The sequence below is a fragment of the Salvia hispanica genome, chromosome 3 (genome assembly GCF_029641045.1).
Source record: "Salvia hispanica isolate PSC_SH4W2 chromosome 3, Shi_PSC_v1, whole genome shotgun sequence".
NCBI classification, from domain to species: domain Eukaryota; kingdom Viridiplantae; phylum Streptophyta; class Magnoliopsida; order Lamiales; family Lamiaceae; genus Salvia; species Salvia hispanica.
Window position 1 is genome coordinate 24,915,954 of NC_142694.1, and position 18,692 is coordinate 24,934,645.

Sequence of the window (18,692 nt, forward strand, 5' to 3'; positions counted from 1 at the left end):
GTAGTGGCCACGTGCCGTGTGCTTCGTGCGTTTCACGCCCGACTCGACACCGCCAGCCCACCTTTCAAGGTGGTGGACTTGCGACCAAACATCGACAAACTTGAAATCTTTACCGATGTCGTCTTTGAAGACCCGCAACGCCGCTCTCAGAATGTCGGCTCCACTGGCTCCGCTCTGATAATTCGCCTCTTCTGCCCTGTATATCGCGCAAAAAATTTTGACATCTCTGTCGCATCGGTCCCAATGACTGCGGAGCATCTTCACGTTGCGGGCAACGGTCTTCTTCGGCCTTCGTGCGTTGTAAACTTCGGTGACTTTTTGCCAAAAACACTTGTTGGTTTGTTGATTCCCGACGACAGGATCGTACGAGACACTGATCCAAGCGTCGTACAGAGCCAACGTCTCGTCTTGGTTGTATGGATGACGAGTGCCGTCTCCCACAACCTCTTCCTCCGCTTCCTCCTCTTCCTCCTTGGCATTGACGTCGAGCCTGAGGCCGATCCTGCCGGAGCCGGAGCGTCCACCTATTGGCCAGTCGGGCAAAGTGCGTTCAGGCGCCAAAAAATTCTCCGGAATTTGGGATAATCCCGGCGATTGCCCGTACCTCTGGGGGGGGGAGGGACGATAGTATGCATCCACATCAAAATGTGGTGTTTGGTACGCCGGCGAAGTGGTCGAGGCTTGGGTGCCCGACGACGAACCGGGAGTACCCAAACAGTTGTACATGCTCGCCCGATCGTCGAACGAGTTCAAGTCGAACCCGCCGGAGTGCCGCCTGCCGGAGCCGCTGGAGTTTCCATCGCCGGACATTTTTTCAACAATTTGAGAGTAGTGTTTGTGTGTAAAATAGAAGAAGAATGAGAGTGTTTGAGTGTAAAATGGTGAATGGAGTATGAAGTATATTTATAGAATAATAAAAGATTTTTTTTTTAAAAAAAAATTCGACCGTTTGTAATTTTTTATTTATTTATTAAATTCGAATTTTTCAAATTTATAAAAAAAATAAATTATTACGTCATAATTCCGACGCCCACTCGCGGGCCGGCGAGTGGGCGTCACGCCATGCTCCAGCGCGCGCCACGTGGGCACGCGCGTCGTCTCGCCAGCTCGAGGCCGGCCTCGCCGGCACGCGTCGCGCGACGAGATGTCTCGTCTCGTCGAGACGAGACGAGCTTTGCAACGCTGTGTCGATGCTGGCTCGTCTCGTCGAGACGAGACCGAGCCAGCATCGAGCCAGCGATGCGGATGCTCTTACCCATTTCACTTTTACTATTTTTTGTAGTGGACCGCATAATCCACTAATTCATTCCTACTCACATTTTATTATAAAGCTAATACTTTAAAAGTAAGACCCACATCCCACCAACTATTTCAAGTCACTTTTCATTACATTTTTTTAAAATTCGTGTCGGGCAAAATGTGTAAAATTATGAGGGACGGAGGGAGTAATAAAATTGAAATGAGATTTTTATAAATGAAGAACACGAAATATTAATAAAAAAAAATCCTAATGGTAACGAGGAAGGAGGAGTAGAATTTAAGGTGCCATTAAATTTAGGTGAACATGAAATGGCATGCGAAATTTCTTAACATCTTCAATACTAATAATATTATCTTCTACTACTGTCATTTTCTCTCACCCATTCTTCCCAACTCTATCTCTCACTCATCAATGGAAGAAGGGAAAAGCACTCAACAGCAATTGGAGTTAGCAGCATACCGCAATAGATACAATAGACTCCTCCTCGCATTCAAATTGTTCTTCATCTCCCTAACCCTAATCACACTCGCCATAATCACCTACTTAATCAAATCAGAGTCCTCTGCATCCTCAGCTTCACATCAAATCCACAATCCAATCGCCGCTAACGAATCCGAAGCGTTCAATCTCAGCCTCCAAAGCGCCGCGCAACAGCTGGAACGCGCCGCTTCCTTAACCAATTCGGCCTCGTGCCGCCAAAGGCTGCAGATCGGAACGCTCAATCTCCGGGAGGCGATCCGGATTTGGCCGAATCCGAGTGGAAAGCAGCGCGTTCAGATGGAGAATTGGATCGTCGCGGCGGAGGAAAGCATCGAATCGTGCCTTGATGGTGATCAATCGGACGACGGGGTGAGGGCGGCGCTGATCGGGGCGGCGGCGGATCTGAGAGACAGGGGCAGCGACAAAATGTGGAGCGGGTTGTGGAAAAGTGTGGGTGATGTGATTCTGGAGAATATGATCGTTGTGTGTGCTTGTGGTTTGCAGATGCTATTCATATTTTTCTTGTATTGGACTATAGTTAAATCCCCTTGATATTTTAATATACGTTGTAGGAATATATTTTGATTTTCGAGAAAAAGCCCTTTCGCTTTTTACCTGCGTAACTGCGTTACTATGTTTACGGTATAATTGTACATCCATCACATCCACAACACCAATACCATAAACCCTTCGGCCTTCGCTACTCCAAACAACATCAGTCCACACAAATTCCGACATCTTCACCGCCTCCCTCGTAGAAGCTACCGAGCAGCTTCAAGACGTGATATCCTTGATTCTGTCGAGCTACTACGTTGGCGTGGAAGAGCTGTGCAACATGTGATGATGGACTCGAGCGAAGGCGTGAGATGAGCCAGATCGTTGCGGCTGAGGGATTTATCGACTCGTGCCTTGTTGATCTGGACAAGGTCGAATCCAAGGCTGCCGGTGAAGTTAGAGCTAAGCTGCTTCTAGCTAAGGTGTACCTCAGCGGCAGAGGAGCCTTTCTCACCACCTACCATGAAGAGATTTGGAACAGAGTAGCATCTCTACTTGGGACATAATTTTGGGAAATCTCATATGGAGTATATATTGTTTGACGTGGGCTGCAGTTGTTTTTTTGGTTGTATATATGTTCCAGAAACTTTTAAATTTCAATAATGATAGTAGACGTTGTTAATTACTAAAAGTTACAGTATAATAGTGCAAAAAGATTGTGAGAACGAACAACAAAGTATCACACCCCTTTCTTTATTTTTTGTGAATGAAATTTACAGGCAATGTGACGTTGAAGTGTCACACTCCTTTCTTGATTTACATAACGCACATAGCGCATAGCAATATGACATTAGTGGCATGTTAATCTGTCTCTTTTATTTGTTTTCGTGATATTGATTCATAACAAGTTGTTGCATTTGTGAGAAGGGCTTGACCATCATAGCATAATCTAAGTCAAAGAATCTGTTCATGGAATTCAAGACATGACAAGTCACAAATTCGATATCATGAAATTCACCAAAAAGAATAACTAATGCAGCTCAAATATCACTGATCATAGCCCCCGTTGCACTTAGTCACTACTAGAAGCCAAGCCAAGAAGTTCAGGAGAGTTTGAATAAATTAATTTAAAAAATGTTAACTTAAGTATGCATAGACCTACTGAACATGCCGGTTTAAGTACATGCAAGTGGGCTATAAATGGAAGATAAATGAAGAGAATAATTTTAGAGCATACAAATATCTGAGGAGGGCAGGTGCTGGCGGTGTCCTGCGAGACAGTCTCGTTAAGTGGATCACATGATTTGAAATAAAGTGTGGACTATGCGGCATTGAAAGGGTAGAGCTCTGGGGAATTCGAACTGGGCTTAGAGTTGCTTGGGGAGAGATTTACCGCCCTTCAGTTGATGTGATTAGAAATGAAGTTAATGCAACATCCTCTGAGAGACTTAATCCATGCGATACATCATATGATGCAATTAGACTGGGAGTGCAATATCAAATACATACCGAGAGAAAAAGAATCAGGTAGCTGTCTGGTTTGCTAAAGAAGCAGATTTTCTTTTATTTCAATTTCCATCTATAAAGGTAGTTAAACTGCTTTTAGGAGATGTAATTAGTGTTTCTTTTCTTAAATTTGTTAGACATTCGTAATTTAATTTAAAGGGCCACGACCCTCTTTAGCACAAAAAAAAGGAAGAGGATTTCGAAAATTACATATATTGAAAAATCCCATTAAATTTTGATATTTTATTTGTTTCCTAGTAGAGTACTTATTTAAAGTTCTTGTAGATATCACAGTTCGGTGGCTATAACTAACCTTATAAAAAATGTTTAAATAATTACTAATATCACAATAACGAGAGGGAACATATTTTTAGGTCCACCAACTTTGCCAAAGTATTATTTTAGATCCGTGAATTTTGAAAATATCATTTTAGGTCCGTGAACTACAAGTTAATATCATTTGAGGTGTTTTGAACTTTTTCCGGACGAAAATGCCTTTAAGGCCTTCAAATGGCAATTTGGACAATTCTTTCGCTACTCATCTTGCGTCAAAGACCTAGAGTTCAACAATTTTTTTACTATTTAATTCAGTTACCATCCAAATTGAATTTAAATATAATTAAAATATGCCGTCAAAAATATGTGTTAGTTTTTCAATTATTAGATGACTAATTATTTAATGATAGTGAATAGGGACTTGATACTTTATTTTATTTTTTCAATCTAAACTGCATTTTAATAACTTGCTATAGGTGATGAGTGAATTCTATTTAGGTTATTTGTTTTGAAATTAGATAACTTGGATTGTCATTCAAAATCAATTAACATCTAAATTGAATTTAAATATAAAAATTTGTCGTTAAAAATTGTTGGATTCTATGTCTCTGACGCAAGATGATTGGCGAAAGAATTATCCGAATTGACCTTTAAAGGTCTTAAAGGCATTTTCATCCTAAAAAAATTCAAAAGACCTCAAGTGATATTAATCCATAGTTGATGGACCTAAAATGATATTTTCAAAGTTTATGAACCTAAAATGATACTTTGATAAAGTTCGTGTAATATTCCCTCCAATAACAAAATAAAAAATTAGTTAGCAGGTAACACGTCTTCAAAATAATTTGTCAGTTCCCAACAAAAAAAAATCCCCTATTTGCAAAACAAACTTCGCCATTAACGAAATTCCCTCTTGAAACCATAAGCATGGAGTCGATCAACTTCGCCAAAGGCTACGGCAAAGTCAACCCCACTGAAGAATCCAACCACATCCCCCCACCAAACCGCCGCCGCCGCCGCATCATCATCGCCGCCCTCCTCACCCTCCTCATCGCCTCTCTCACCACCCTCCTCATCCGCCGCTCCGCCTCCAAATCCAACCCCTCTCAACTCGCCTCCAACTCGGCCGATTCCCTCAAAACCGTCTGCTCCGTAACTCGCTATCCCGACTCATGCCTCTCCTCGATTTCCCCCCTCAATTCGCCGCCCTCGACCGATCCGCTCCGCTTCTTCAACCTCTCCCTCCACGCCAGCCTGCTCGAGGTCACGACCCTCAAATCGCAGCTGATTCCGGAGGCGGCGATGAAGGACTGCGCCGAGCTGTTCGACGACGCGGCGAGTCAACTCGGGAACTCGGCCGAGTCAATCTGCGTGGGGCCAGGTGAGGAGGTGCTGGCGGAGAGGAGGGTCAGCGATTTGCAGACGTGGATAAGCGCGTCGTTGACGGATCTCGACACGTGTCTTGATGAGCTGGCGGAGATGGGATCATCGACGGCTGTGGGGGAGTGGAAGGGGAAGGTGCAGAGGGCTATGGAGTACATCAGCAACACCTTAGCGATTCTCAACAATATACAACGCCTTTTTCAGAAATTTGGTCTCAAGATGCCTTGATTCGTTTATTGACACTGCCAATTCGTCTTTTTCTTCTTTTTTTTTTCCTTTTACGTTGTTTTTTTGTTGGTTTTTTTTTTATATTGTAAATTACTGTATCAAAATGTATTTTTATTCATTGGTCATACTCTGTAAAATTACATATGTATTAAAAGGGGAGTGATCGGTTGTTAACTTATCATTTAATTGTTAATTATAATTAAATTAAGGTTATAAGATTTTAGAAAACGTGTGGTTTATAATTTGCCACATGTAATTTTTATTTTTATTAATAGAATAAAAAAAGATGAAAAAAAAACTTCAAATTAGGATTTTTGATGAAAATGTTAATATAGAGTTTCGAATATATCAACACAATGCTTTGAGAATGTCAACACAATGCTTTAAGAATGTTAATTCATTGCTTATATTGACATTCTACATGTATTATATTGACATATTTTATATAGTATATTGACATTTCTGCTTGTACGAAAAAATTAAAAATTTTCGTTTTTTTTTTCAAATTTTGACGTCGGAATATATGCATGTAGGATATCGTTGGAATCCTTATGAAATTATCTTTAATTTGATATACATTATATGAATTTAAAGTTTTGGGATTTCTTTTAAAAGTTAGTTATAACTAAATATGTAGTTAATTGACATTAATACCCTTATTGATATTTTTTGGAATTAATCCTATAGTTTATTGACGTTTTTCGTTGATCGTATTGACATTTAGGGATTAATGATCTAAACCCTTAATTTGAATATCTAATGGCTATTATTTAATTGTAGTTAGCAAGTAAGTTATGAGTTAACAATATAACAATCCCATGTATCAAAATGTATTTTTATTCACTGATTACTCAGTAAAATTATACTGTGAATTGTTTCCAACTATATTTAACATGGTTTACCTCCCTCCACAAAAATAGTCTAACTTGGACCAATTGAGTTTTAATGAGAAATTGATAAAGCGAATAAAATAAATTCTCTGTACTATTTTTTTTGGAAATTAAGAAATGATAGAATGAAACTTATCTTTTCCTCCACGCAGAGGCCAAGAGTGTATTATATTGAGACAAATAGGGAATAAATTTAACTATGTTGTACATTTCTTTAAAGCAATAATATGAAATCATAGTTTTTTTATGTATCTAGAAAAGATCATCACATACAATTTGATGTTTACATGCAAATGAATTTTTATTATAGTAATCCATATATTATGGCACGAATAATTATTCAAGCTTTTAAAAAATTATAATGAAAAATAAGAGAAGCATAGTAGCGAAGAGAAGGCACAGACATATGGTAAATAAATTAATGCTTTTGGGATTCTTAAATCCATTTGTTATATAATCTTATGATTGATTTATGTGAAAAAAAAAAGGAAAAGAAAAAAAAAAGGAAAAGAAAAAAAAAAGGAAAAATTGCCATTTAATGTGAAAATTGGCAATTTTCTATTCTGCTTCTTTTCTTTAGGGCTACTTATTGGGCTATAAGTTTGGCAACCAGGGCAAACGATCCAAATACTTAAACCCAACAACCAATTATCCTAAAATTTAGAAGAAAATGCTACATATGGACATTCTTGTTTATTCTGTTGAATGATTCTGGTTCCTCTTTTGACTATTCAATTTATTTATAGTTGTTGCATATTAATTTGTTTATCAACTTGATGTTTTTGTGGCTTTCGACATATGAAGTTTGGAGATTTTGGATAGATGCTTGACAACTCATGTTGTTGGTCAAGAAAAGATTCATCAATTGATTACGTTTAATTGTGGAAAGTTTCTATTCTAGAGAGAATTTGGAAATAGAAGACGTGCGAAGAAAAATGAAGAAAATCGTGGAAGAGAAGCCGGAAAGAAATTTAATATAGGATCTTAGAAGAGAAGCCGAAAGAAATTTAATATAGGATCTTAGAAGAGAGGAAAGTGTATGTACAACTAAATTGTCACTCAATGTAAGACGCTCAACATATTAATTCTCTTTAAATGTAATGTCTCATTACGGGCATCACAATGTTTTAACACATTAAATAAAGAATGTTGAAGCAATATATAGTTCAAAAAATGTCAATAATAATTGTTTGTCCTATGTGGATGATATATTGATGTGTTTGTCCTATGTGGATGATAATTACACATAGAATTAGTCTACATACTTATATTAACTCATGACAAATGAATGCAGTTAGTTGAAAATGTTTCAAAGTGTAGTATTGATGCACAAATGTATTGTTCTAATACTCATCCTCTCAACATAAAACAATCACAAACATACAAGAGTATAGATTCCAATCCAATATTAAAGATAGGAGAAATAGATAAGGCTAATTCAACTTTTTAGGTTAAATTGATACTAATAGATGAGGCCGATGTAATACTTTTTAGTAAATTGATAGTATAAGATCAATGCAATACAACTTTTTAGGGTAAATTCATACTAATAGATAAGGCCGATGCAATACTTTTTAGACTAAATCGATAGAAATTATAAATTTTGGTCAAATGGTTCGCCCCATAATTAATTTTGTAAAATCAAATTAAAAATATTCTCATTTCGAAAGTTAGAAAAATTTGTCATATAAAATTTGAGAAAAATATAAAAATACATACTAATTTGTATAGTTATAGGAAGGAGCTTAATTAACGATTTTTATGTGGACTATTGATAATATGTATTTCTAGGATTCTTAGAATCAAACAAAACAATGTGATTAACAAGTCATGGAGAACGACGGACAGAAGCTTTACACTCTGCTGGCCATAGCCAGCTGCATTACATTATCTTCTTATTGTCTTATCCTAATTTTCTTAATTACTTTTGTAATAAAATGTCATTTTCATTATTTATTATAATTGCAAGGATCGCTTTCTTTCTTCAAATAATGCGAATTAATATTGAAATTTCTATATCGGGGGGTAGTATTTTATTTTTGTCAGATTATTAAAAACTCACAACACTGTTTTGAATTAAATGTTTACTATAAAAAGGAAAATGAAATGATTCAGGAGTATTAATTTTTCAGATGAAATAATTACCAATAGACTTATTATCAACACGTATAGTTCAGCCATTAAATGGCGAACCCAATTCGACAACTAAGAAAACAGTGACAAATTAAAAATATTTTGAATTGCCAAAGGTGAAACCTTTTTCGCTCCCTTGTTTTTTTTCCCCCTTCAATCTCTCCTATTCCTGAAGAACAAGTGAGTGAGGCATAAATCTTGGAAGAATTAGCGAAGAATTGTAAAGGGTCGGTCTTGATTCTTGAAAATTTTGTTGCAGTTGATGGTGACGAGTATTGGGATTATGGATGGTGCGTATTTCGTGGGGAGGAATGAGATTCTTGCGTGGATCAACGCTAGGCTTCACCTCAGTCTCTCTCGTGTTGAAGAGGTAACAATAAAATAATCCAATTTTGTTAACTTTTCCCCCCTTTTGGAATTTCAAAATCTTGCATGTGTTCTTGTTTTATGCTTAGCTCTGTTTGATTCTTCAACTTTCTGAAGAGTATAAACTGTGAATTTCATGTTTTATGCGCGAAATGAGAGATCGTTGTGAAAATTTGTCTGTGTGCTTGTAAGGAGGATATATTTCTCAAGAAAAATGGTGGTCTGTTGTTTCCTCTGAATTTTGTAAGATAGAAACAATTCAAGAAAATATGAACTCACCTGCTGATGTGTAAGTGCTTATGTCAAACTTTCTTAGTGTTTCCTTATGTTTTGTAGCATACAAAAAAAATTCAGAAGTATTTGAGCTTCATTAATTTTCTGGTGGCTATATGTGTGGATGGTGAATTTAAACCTTGTAAGTGGAGAAGAAGGACCTTTTAGTGGATCATCAGTATATTTTGGTCCCTTAAGCATAATGTTCGAATGAATTTGATGATTTGTGAGACTATTACTTTAACACATCCTAAGAAGAATAGGAACTAGGAACTTGTATCGGTGATTATGCAAATTCGCTATGAGAATATAGAGTATTGATGCCTTTAATTTTGTGAAAATACTCAATGATGTGGTGTTAGATTTTGGCTTTCAATGAGCATGACTGCAAATATTGGAGTTACGTGAAGACATATATTTGTCTTTTTTAGTTGGTTGCTTCAATTCCCCTTTTATGCTTTCGTGACTTAATCTTTTCACTGAGAACCAAGAGTGATCTGTGTCTGGATAAGTAGCTTGAGTTCTTCATGGTGACTGGTGTGGAAGTAATTTTAGTTGATAAAGTTTCAGCTATCCTTCGTTCGAGTATGATCATGAGGATTTAGCTCCTGTAATATGTTCAATACTTGATTACCCTCTTCTTGTTTTCATTTTCTTTCCAGTTTTGCTTCGTTTCTTGTTTGTGATGGCCTTTTTATGCTGTTCAAGGGCAACATGGCACATCATCTGCCATTTCATTCCTTTCTTTGCTTCCTGAGCATAACGGATTCGCTAATTTGTGTTGACATTTTTACTGTAGGCGGCATCTGGGGCGGTGCAATGTCAGATGATGGATATGGCACATCCCGGAGTAGTTCCCATGCACAAGGTGGTGATAACTTAATTGTGCATATTTTCTTGTTAAATAATGTAATGATTCTTGCATTACTAACATCTGTCTTTTGTAGGTCAATTTCGATGCTAAGACCGAATATGATATGATCCAAAACTACAAAGTACTTCAAGATGTTTTTAACAAACTCAAAATTACCAAGGTGAGTCTTCATATCACATTCAACTCTATACATCCCTTTAGCATGCTAAGATATACCATTCCAACTAAAATGAGCTTGACCAAAATGCTGCTTTGATGTTGCTGATTGTTCTTGCAAATATTCCGGATAAACCCCACAAAAATGTGTTTCAGATGGCTTTCTTTGAGAGTTTTTTAGTTCTGTAAACAAATCAAAATACGGTCAATTATGGTTTGTGCAGCATATCGAGGTCAACAAACTTGTCAAAGGGAGGCCGCTGGACAACTTGGAGTTCCTGCAATGGCTAAAACGTTACTGTGATTCTATCAACGGTGGACTCATGAATGAGTAAATACTCTTTTACATACTTGGTAGTTGAACTATTTTGTTTTTCGGTATCTTGATAGTATAACTTTGTATCATAAACGCACAAATCATGATGCAGGAATTATGATCCGGTAGAGCGCAGAAGCAAAGGCGGAAAGGAAAGAAACCCCAAGGCTTCTCAAAAGAACTCCAAGTCTTTGCAAACAAATAATTCTCTGAGTTCTTCCGCATCATCCAATGGAGTGATTGGCAATAAGATTTCCGGTATATCTTGGACCTCCACGATTCAAACATTTCTTCAGTAGTGCTAGCGTTGTCATGACATCCTTCTCGTTTTCAGTTTCAGGCACGAAACAAGGGAAATCAGGCGATGGGGCTGATGCTTCGTTGGAGCTTCAGAGATTGAAAAACGAGGTAACATTTCTAAGAAACGCAGCATTATTTGTGAGCTGGAACGTATTTTGATCCATGCATGATGTCCAGGTTACGGATCTGAAGCTCTCTGTCGATTCATTGGAGAAAGAAAGGGATTTTTACTTTGCAAAGTTGAGGGACATTGAGTTACTTTGCCAGACACCGGAGTTGGATAATTTTCCGGTAAGAACTTTTTTTGATCACTTGATTTAGTTTGTTGCAAGTTGTGGATTGTTACAAATGTTTTGAACACGAACTGTTGCAGATGGTCGTGGCGGTGAAGAAGATACTATATTCCGCGGATGAGAGCGATTCGGCTCTTGCTGAAGCTCAACAAATTGTGTCCCAGTCAATCATCAATCACCAGGAAATTGATTTTGAGTGATCACTCAATTCCAACTCAATATCTCCTCTGCAACTCTCTTCAGAATCTATAGTTTGTCTTGCTATGGCAGTACTTGCTAATTAGATCTTTATACTTCACAAGACAATATTTCATTTTTGTACCCTAATATTGAATCAATTAACTGCAAATATGGAAACCAAATACAGTATATTGCAGTCATTTATGTATTGGTATAATGTCTTTATGTATCGTAAAATAATAGTAACAAAAATAAATAGAATGTATTTGCGAGGATTTTTAAAAGAACTTAAAAAGAAAATATAACATTCAACTGTTAGGCTATTAATCATTAATTAAGTAGTGGTAGTAATTAAGCTACACTTCATCGTTTAATTTTCAGCTTATTGTCATTTTTGTATAAAAATAACTCTTTTTACAAAATTTTCATAATTTTGTATTAAATTAATTAAAATCTATTTTTAAATTAAAATCGAGTAAAAGTTTTTGATTCATTTACAATCCTAATTTTTGTAATAAAATATCATATTTCTTTGTACTAAATGGGCATTTGGTCTAGTGGTATGATTCTCGCTTAGGGTGCGAGAGGTCCCGAGTTCAATTCTCGGAATGCCCCACTTTATTTTCTTTTTCTTTTTCTTTTTTTTTTTTTATGAAAGGCCAATTATGGCATCAAATTCACTTATATACTCCAACTTACTTACTTTTCTACACCAATAAATAATCATATTTATGAAAAACTACTTTCTTCTTTTTTCTTACACCCAAACACATTGCTTCACGCAACAGCAAATTATAGTACACACCAACAATAAAACAGAGCCTTCTCAATTATCAACAACTAAGTAGCTACATTAGAAGAGTAACATACAGTCAGGATATTACAGATAATAGTAGTATTTCACAAGCCATAACAAAATATCCATCTCCTCCTCTTCTCGGGAAAACAAGACGACGAAACTACCAACCCCGGCCATCTCAGTACCTGTAATCATCTTCGTAGCTTTCGCTATGGAAAGCGTAGTTATTAGTCCTTGGAGTGGTTTCCCTAGCCTGCCCCGAAATGGAAAACCATCATAAAATTGTTCATAATTCCCAGATATCTTTACAACAAAGATTTACGCAAATGGAGTAAAAAGTTGCATATACCTTCTGCATCATCTTTTCAAACGCATCGGATCCGTTTTCACTGATGTACTTCTCTGCTGCAGTGAGGATGTCGTCGGGCTTGCTGAAGACGTCTTTCTTTCTTGGAACGTACCAGATGTTAACTGACTTCTGCCGAGTGACAAGGTAAGGCCTTACATAGTGTTCGTAGACATAGGCAGCTCCACTGAAGTAGGGAATCACCAGCCAGCAGGTGAAGATTAGCTTTGCGTATGACCAGAATGGGAACCTAGAATGAACAAACACGGATGATTAGAAAAATCAACCACGGTTCTATCATGACTTTCAATGTATTAAACTAATCGCTATTCACATCTGGACCGGATTTTAGTCCAAATACTAGGAAAGATGAAGAAAAAATGATGATGGAGATGATGCACATAGCAATTTCTTATTCGATCTCAGGAAACATTATACTTCTACATGATTTGTTGACAGACCTCAAGCTCACATCTAACTAGCTTCAAAGTATTGATCTTGGAGCTAAAACTAGTCCAACGGCATTCAAAATACGATCTCCCATGAACATCTATCGTAATCTCACACAATTAAATGACATAGACTTCCTCCCCATCTCTGAGGAAACATTAAACACCTACATGGTTTGTTGAGAGAGCTCAAGCTCACATTTAACCAGCATCAAACTATTCCAACAGCATTCGAAATACGATCTCCACAATAATCTCAAAGAGGGAATTTCGAAACGAGTATATCATAATAACAGTAGGAGGTCAAGCTATGTCAATCCAAGCCACTAACATCAACATATAGCTAACCTAGAAATCATACGAAACAAAAATCATGTTTCAAAGACTTACCATTCAATAACTTTAGCAAAAGTGAGCTCAAAGAGAGTAATCATAGAGTAAAGAACCCAATAAGTTAGCCATTGCTGATCATCAATAGCCGATTTCGTCTCAATTGCCCTAATCGACGCATATCTGCTCAAAATCGATAATTAATCAGCACAATGCGAAGTAAAACACAATCCAAAATACAGAGAAATGAACATTTCACAGAAATTGAGCACAAAAACATCACAATTGGAGACGATTTAACCACATAAACAAAATTAATTAACAAGAACTTACAGAGGATACAGCAGAGTAACCACAGGCCTGCATAATCATCAGAAACAGAAATATTAATCGATCATCTTTGCCTACCAACACCGCGAAAACCTAGAAAAAGAGGGGAAACATAAAATTGGGGGAGAAGATGGTACTACCCAGCAAGGATGTCTATATTAGTGATGAGCAATTTGAAGAGGCTAGCGGCGCCAGATCCTCCAGATCCACCCATTGATGAAGCTGAAACGAGAGAGGAAAAGATGAATTGGAAAGGGGAGTGTGGTGTGGAAGCTTCGTTGCGTGTTGAATATTGAAATGTTGGGCCTAAAATAGCACTGAACAGTTCACTTACAGAGAGAGAGAATATATAAAAGTGAGTAAAAGAGTGGAGAGAGAGCGACAAAAGGCGATGGACAAGTGTTTGTCGGAAGCCAAGCCACGGAGGAGGTCGGAGGTCGGAGGTCGGTCACTGCCCACTCACCAAAGATTACGACACTTATATTTATAAATTTCAATTATTATGCCAAAAAAAATGTTTTTCTGTGTTAACAAAAGGCAAAAACTACTCCATATTCAAGAAAATTTAATATTCTTGACTTGTATACGTAAAATAATATACAATGAAAAATAAATTATAAAGTTTGAGATTTTCATATTATCTTATTCTTCTCTTTTTTCGGCAAATTAGATGTTAATGTGGTCACGAATTTAAAACAAAATGTTATCCCTTCGTCCCATAAAAATTGTCTCATTTTTCTATTTCCGTCCTCCTATAAAATTTTGTCTCATTTCACTTTTTACTATTTTTAGTAGTGGACCACATATTCACTAACTCATTTCTACTCATATTTTATTATAAAACTACTCCATCCGTTCCATTCAAAATGGTTATCTTTCCTTTTTTATTTATCCCAATTAAGATGGTCACTTTCCAATCTTAGAAATAACCTCATCTCTCTTATCTACTCATTAAAATATTCAACTACATTTTCCCTCACTACTTTATTCCACCTAACAACACATTCTAAAATCTCAAGTCACTCAAAAATGTGGTCATCTTGAGTGGGACGGAGGGAATAATATATAAAAGTAGGACTCACATTCCATTAACTTTTTCAACTCATTTTTCATTACACTTCTTAAAACTCGTGCTCGGTCAAAGTGAGAAAATTTTTATAGGACGGAGGGAGTACTTCAAACTCAATTAGATGTTGTTTTGCCAACGTCGTGTTCTCTTCGTGTCTTAAACCAGCTGTCACACCAACTTACAATTCGTCGGAAAATGGAAGGTTAAGGTAATTGTGAAAATCTCAAACTTCGTAATTTATTTTTTTGATTTTTAAAAAGTGTTGAATGGACCAAAATTTAATCATTGTGACTTATTTATAAATTTACGCTTAAAAGTTTTAGTACTCCCTCAATAAACCTTCGGTAGTATCCAGCCAAACCTAGGAAACTCCGAATCTCATTAGGTGTTGAAGGTGATTTCCATTGCTGTACCGTCTCGACCTTCGCAGGATCCACACGAATTCCTTCTGCTGTCACAATATGTCCAAGGAAATTCACCTCGTTAAGCCAGAACTCGCACTTGTTAAACTTAGCATAGAGTTTCTTGGCTCTTAACGTCTCTAAGGTGATTCTCAGATGTTCTTCGTGCTATTTCTCATTCTTGGAGTTTATGAAGACTAGTACGAATTTATCCAAGGCTTTTTTTACTAGTTGTGAAGTACTCTCTCCGTCCGCCATTAGGAGTCTCGTTGACCATTTTAATCTGTTAGTCCATTATTAGGAGTTTCGGTTGACCATTTTAGTCCATCCGCCATTAGGAGTCTCGATTGACTTTTATCATAAATGGTAGATAACCTCACATTCAACTAATTCATTCTTCTAATATTTTATTATAAAATTAATATATAAAAAAAGTCTCGCATTACACTATATTTTTTCCACCAAATTTCTTTTGTATTTTTTAAAATTCGTGTCGAACTCGAATGAGACTTCTAACGGCAGACCGAGGGACTACTATAAACAAATGAATCACAAGGGGATTTTTTGTATGTTTTGTATTTTTGTGTGCAATGATGAATGCATGTCTTTGATTAGATCTATCTCCAACCAATTACACCAAACTCAAATATATTTTTGAGTATACATCACACCAAAAACTAGTTTTTTTTACAAAATTTTTACAGTAACACCATATTTGGTGTTGTTTCACAAAAACACCAAAAATGGATTTGAGTTTGATGTATGATTAGAAAAAATTTCTATATAAAAGTTCATTTATAGTGTATAATTGGAGATGACCTTAGAAATTTAGAATACCGTCCACTATGCAGTAACAAAATAACAATAGATACGAATTTATCAAACCTATTCTAGTGTAATTTGCAGAGTGTATGAATATTACTCGTAATAACAGCTGTGTAAGAAAGAAACACGATGGAATTAGAATAAATTAAGGAATCCGACTAATTATCGATTGAAACAACAAAACTCACACCGCAAAACGACGCAGTTTGGGCATAAAAAATCCAGACAATCAACCATTAATGGACGAAACATCACGGAGTGTACAATGCAGCAAGAGCTTCGCAGCAGCTTAGGAAGCAACTCCACTCTCTTTTTAACTCCCGCTGCAGGCCTTCTTCCATGGGACTTCCCGAAAACCACCACCACTTTTCGGAAAACCCAAGTTTTCTAACTCAATTCCGATGAGGAACGGAGACGGCCGCCGTCCCGACATGGTGATCGACATCGGGAAGCCGGTGAAGCTGACCGGCGGGCTGGAGTTCTCCGCCCTTACGTACACGGTGATCAAGAAGGCAAAGGACCTCTCCGGCCAGTGGGAGAAGAAGGAGGTTGATCTACTCCATGAGATCACCGGCTACGCCCCGAAAGGCTGCATCACCGCCGTCATGGGCCCCAGCGGCGCCGGTAAGTCCACCTTCCTCGACGCCCTGGCCGGGCGGATTGCGAGCGGGAGCTTGATCGGGAGGGTCTCGTTGGATGGCGCCGACGTTAGCCCTAGCTTGATCAAGCGGACGTCCGCTTACATCATGCAGGAGGACCGCCTCTTCCCGATGCTCACGGTCTACGAGACACTCATGTTCGCTGCCGACTTCCGCCTCGGGTCCATTTCCCGAGACGAAAAGCGGCAGCGCGTGGAGGATTTGATACAACAACTTGGTTTATCTGTAATTACTGTTTGCTGAAAATTTAACTGACTCAGCAGTATATATGGTACGGTGTACTGATTGATATGTTTTGTTTGCTTTGGTGCAGTCTTCGAGGAATACCTACATAGGCGACGAGGGGACGAGGGGGGTTTCGGGCGGGGAGAGGCGGCGCGTGTCGATCGGGGTCGACATCATCCACAAGCCATCTCTGCTTTTCCTGGACGAGCCGACTTCGGGGCTCGACTCGACAAGCGCGCACAGCGTGATCGAGAAGGTGCACGACATAGCGCGGTCCGGGAGCACCGTGATCCTGACGATCCACCAGCCGTCGTCGCGTATTCAGCTCTTCTTGGACCACATGATCATCCTTGCCCGAGGGCAGCTCGTGTACCAGGGCCCGCCGAAAGACGTCGGGCCCCATCTCGAACGGATGGACCGCCAGCTCCCCAAGGGCGAAAATGCCATTGAGTACTTCATCGACGTGGTGCAAGAGTACGATCAGTCGGCCTTCGGAGTCGAGGCCGTGGCGGAGTTCGCGCTTACTGGAGTTAAGCCGCCGCCACTTTCCGGGGGGCACGGAGCTTATCCGCCCCCCGCTTCGACCTGGCCTCCGGTAGTGCACGAGGGGCACGGAAAGAAGACTAATAACAAACGCCTTCATTTGCAAACCGGAACAAATGATAGTTTTGATCATAGTGTGAGAAGCCCTTGGAATAATAACACATCAAGATCATGGAGTAATAGCCAATCAATGATTTACACACCCACCAGAAATTATGCTGATAGAAATCGAGCCAGGTAAACTTCGTGATTTAATATTCCAATTTCGACTTATACGAGACTAATAAATATACCATACCACAGTGCATCTCCGGGCGGATACTACACGAGCTCGAGCGACATCCTACAACACACACCAACGCCGCGCAGCAGCGACTACACCGTCAACGAGGACGACTACATAACTCACAGTAGCATCCACCCGGAAGGCCAAGGAGGGGGCGGTCCCCTCCTCGGCCCCAAGTTCGCCAACTCGTTAATCCCGGAGACATGGATATTGATGCGGCGCAACTTCATCAGCATCCGTCGCACGCCGGAACTGTTCCTGTCCCGGCTCGTCGTCCTGACGGTGATGGGGATTATGATGGCGACGATGTTCTGGAAACCGAAGCATGACCAGCAGGGCATCACCAACACCCTGAGCTTCTTCATCTTCACCGTCTGCCTCTTCTTCTTCTCCTCGAACGACGCCGTCCCGGCCTTCATCCAGGAGCGTTTCATCTTCGTCCGCGAGAGCTCCCACAACGCCTACCGCGCCTCCTCCTACACCGTCGCCGGCCTCATCACCTACCTCCCCTTCCTCGCCCTGCAGGCCGGCGTCTACGCCGCCATCGTCTGGTTCCCGCTCAAGCTCGACGGTCCGTTCGTCTACTTCCTCCTCGTGCTCTACATGTCGCTGCTGTCCACCAACTCGTTCGTTGTCTTCGTCAGCTCCGTCGTGCCAAACTACATCCTCGGGTACGCAGCCGTCATCGCGTTCACGGCGCTCTTCTTCCTCTTCTGTGGCTACTTCCTCGACAACGACGCCATCCCGGGCTACTGGAAGTGGATGCACTACGTCTCCACCATGACCTACCCCTACGAGGGGCTGCTCATGAACGAGTACCGGACCAGCAACGATTTCGGCGGGATCGCCGGTGACACGATCTTGAAGTCGCTCGGGATCAAAACCGACGACGGTTTGAAGTGGCAGAAGGTGTATTGGATGGCAGGGTGGGCTGTTGTTTATAGGGTGCTTTTCTATATTGTTCTGCGTTTCTTCTCTAAGAACCAAAGATCTTAGAGCTATTTCAAATATGCATCTATT

At 39.2% G+C, this 18,692-nt stretch overlaps 4 protein-coding genes and 1 non-coding gene across 5 annotated transcripts; 4 read left to right on the top strand and 1 right to left on the bottom strand.

Moving 5' to 3' along the window:
- Positions 1-4,858: 4,858 nt before the first annotated feature.
- LOC125212812 (Plant invertase/pectin methylesterase inhibitor superfamily protein) lies at positions 4,859-5,807 on the top strand. Its single transcript, XM_048113074.2, has one exon. The coding sequence runs from the start codon at positions 4,946-4,948 to the stop codon at positions 5,627-5,629; it is 684 nt and encodes a 227-aa protein (XP_047969031.1). The 5' UTR covers positions 4,859-4,945; the 3' UTR covers positions 5,630-5,807.
- A 2,831-nt stretch (positions 5,808-8,638) lies between these two features.
- Positions 8,639-11,610, top strand: EB1A (microtubule end binding protein EB1A). Its single transcript, XM_048112247.2, has 9 exons — positions 8,639-8,832; positions 8,912-9,022; positions 10,091-10,159; positions 10,239-10,325; positions 10,546-10,652; positions 10,750-10,895; positions 10,972-11,045; positions 11,115-11,228; positions 11,311-11,610. Exons 2-9 carry the CDS (start codon positions 8,915-8,917, stop codon positions 11,428-11,430), a joined length of 825 nt encoding a protein of 274 aa, XP_047968204.1. The 5' UTR covers positions 8,639-8,832; positions 8,912-8,914; the 3' UTR covers positions 11,431-11,610.
- Positions 11,611-11,953: 343 nt separating this feature from the next.
- TRNAP-AGG (transfer RNA proline (anticodon AGG)) lies at positions 11,954-12,025 on the top strand. Its single transcript has one exon. It is a non-coding gene; the product is annotated as a tRNA-Pro (tRNA).
- A 196-nt stretch (positions 12,026-12,221) lies between these two features.
- Positions 12,222-14,144, bottom strand: LOC125216605 (HVA22-like protein a). Its single transcript, XM_048118357.2, has 6 exons — positions 13,999-14,144; positions 13,805-13,886; positions 13,668-13,694; positions 13,395-13,517; positions 12,559-12,805; positions 12,222-12,462 (listed from the first exon to the last, which is right to left on the bottom strand). The coding sequence occupies exons 2-6, from the start codon at positions 13,876-13,878 to the stop codon at positions 12,388-12,390; spliced, it is 546 nt and encodes a 181-aa protein (XP_047974314.1). The 5' UTR covers positions 13,879-13,886; positions 13,999-14,144; the 3' UTR covers positions 12,222-12,387.
- Positions 14,145-16,360: 2,216 nt separating this feature from the next.
- On the top strand, positions 16,361-18,668 carry LOC125216604 (ABC transporter G family member STR2-like). The gene is made up of 3 exons (XM_048118356.1): positions 16,361-16,843; positions 16,932-17,623; positions 17,690-18,668. The coding sequence occupies exons 1-3, from the start codon at positions 16,361-16,363 to the stop codon at positions 18,666-18,668; spliced, it is 2,154 nt and encodes a 717-aa protein (XP_047974313.1).
- Positions 18,669-18,692: the final 24 nt, after the last annotated feature.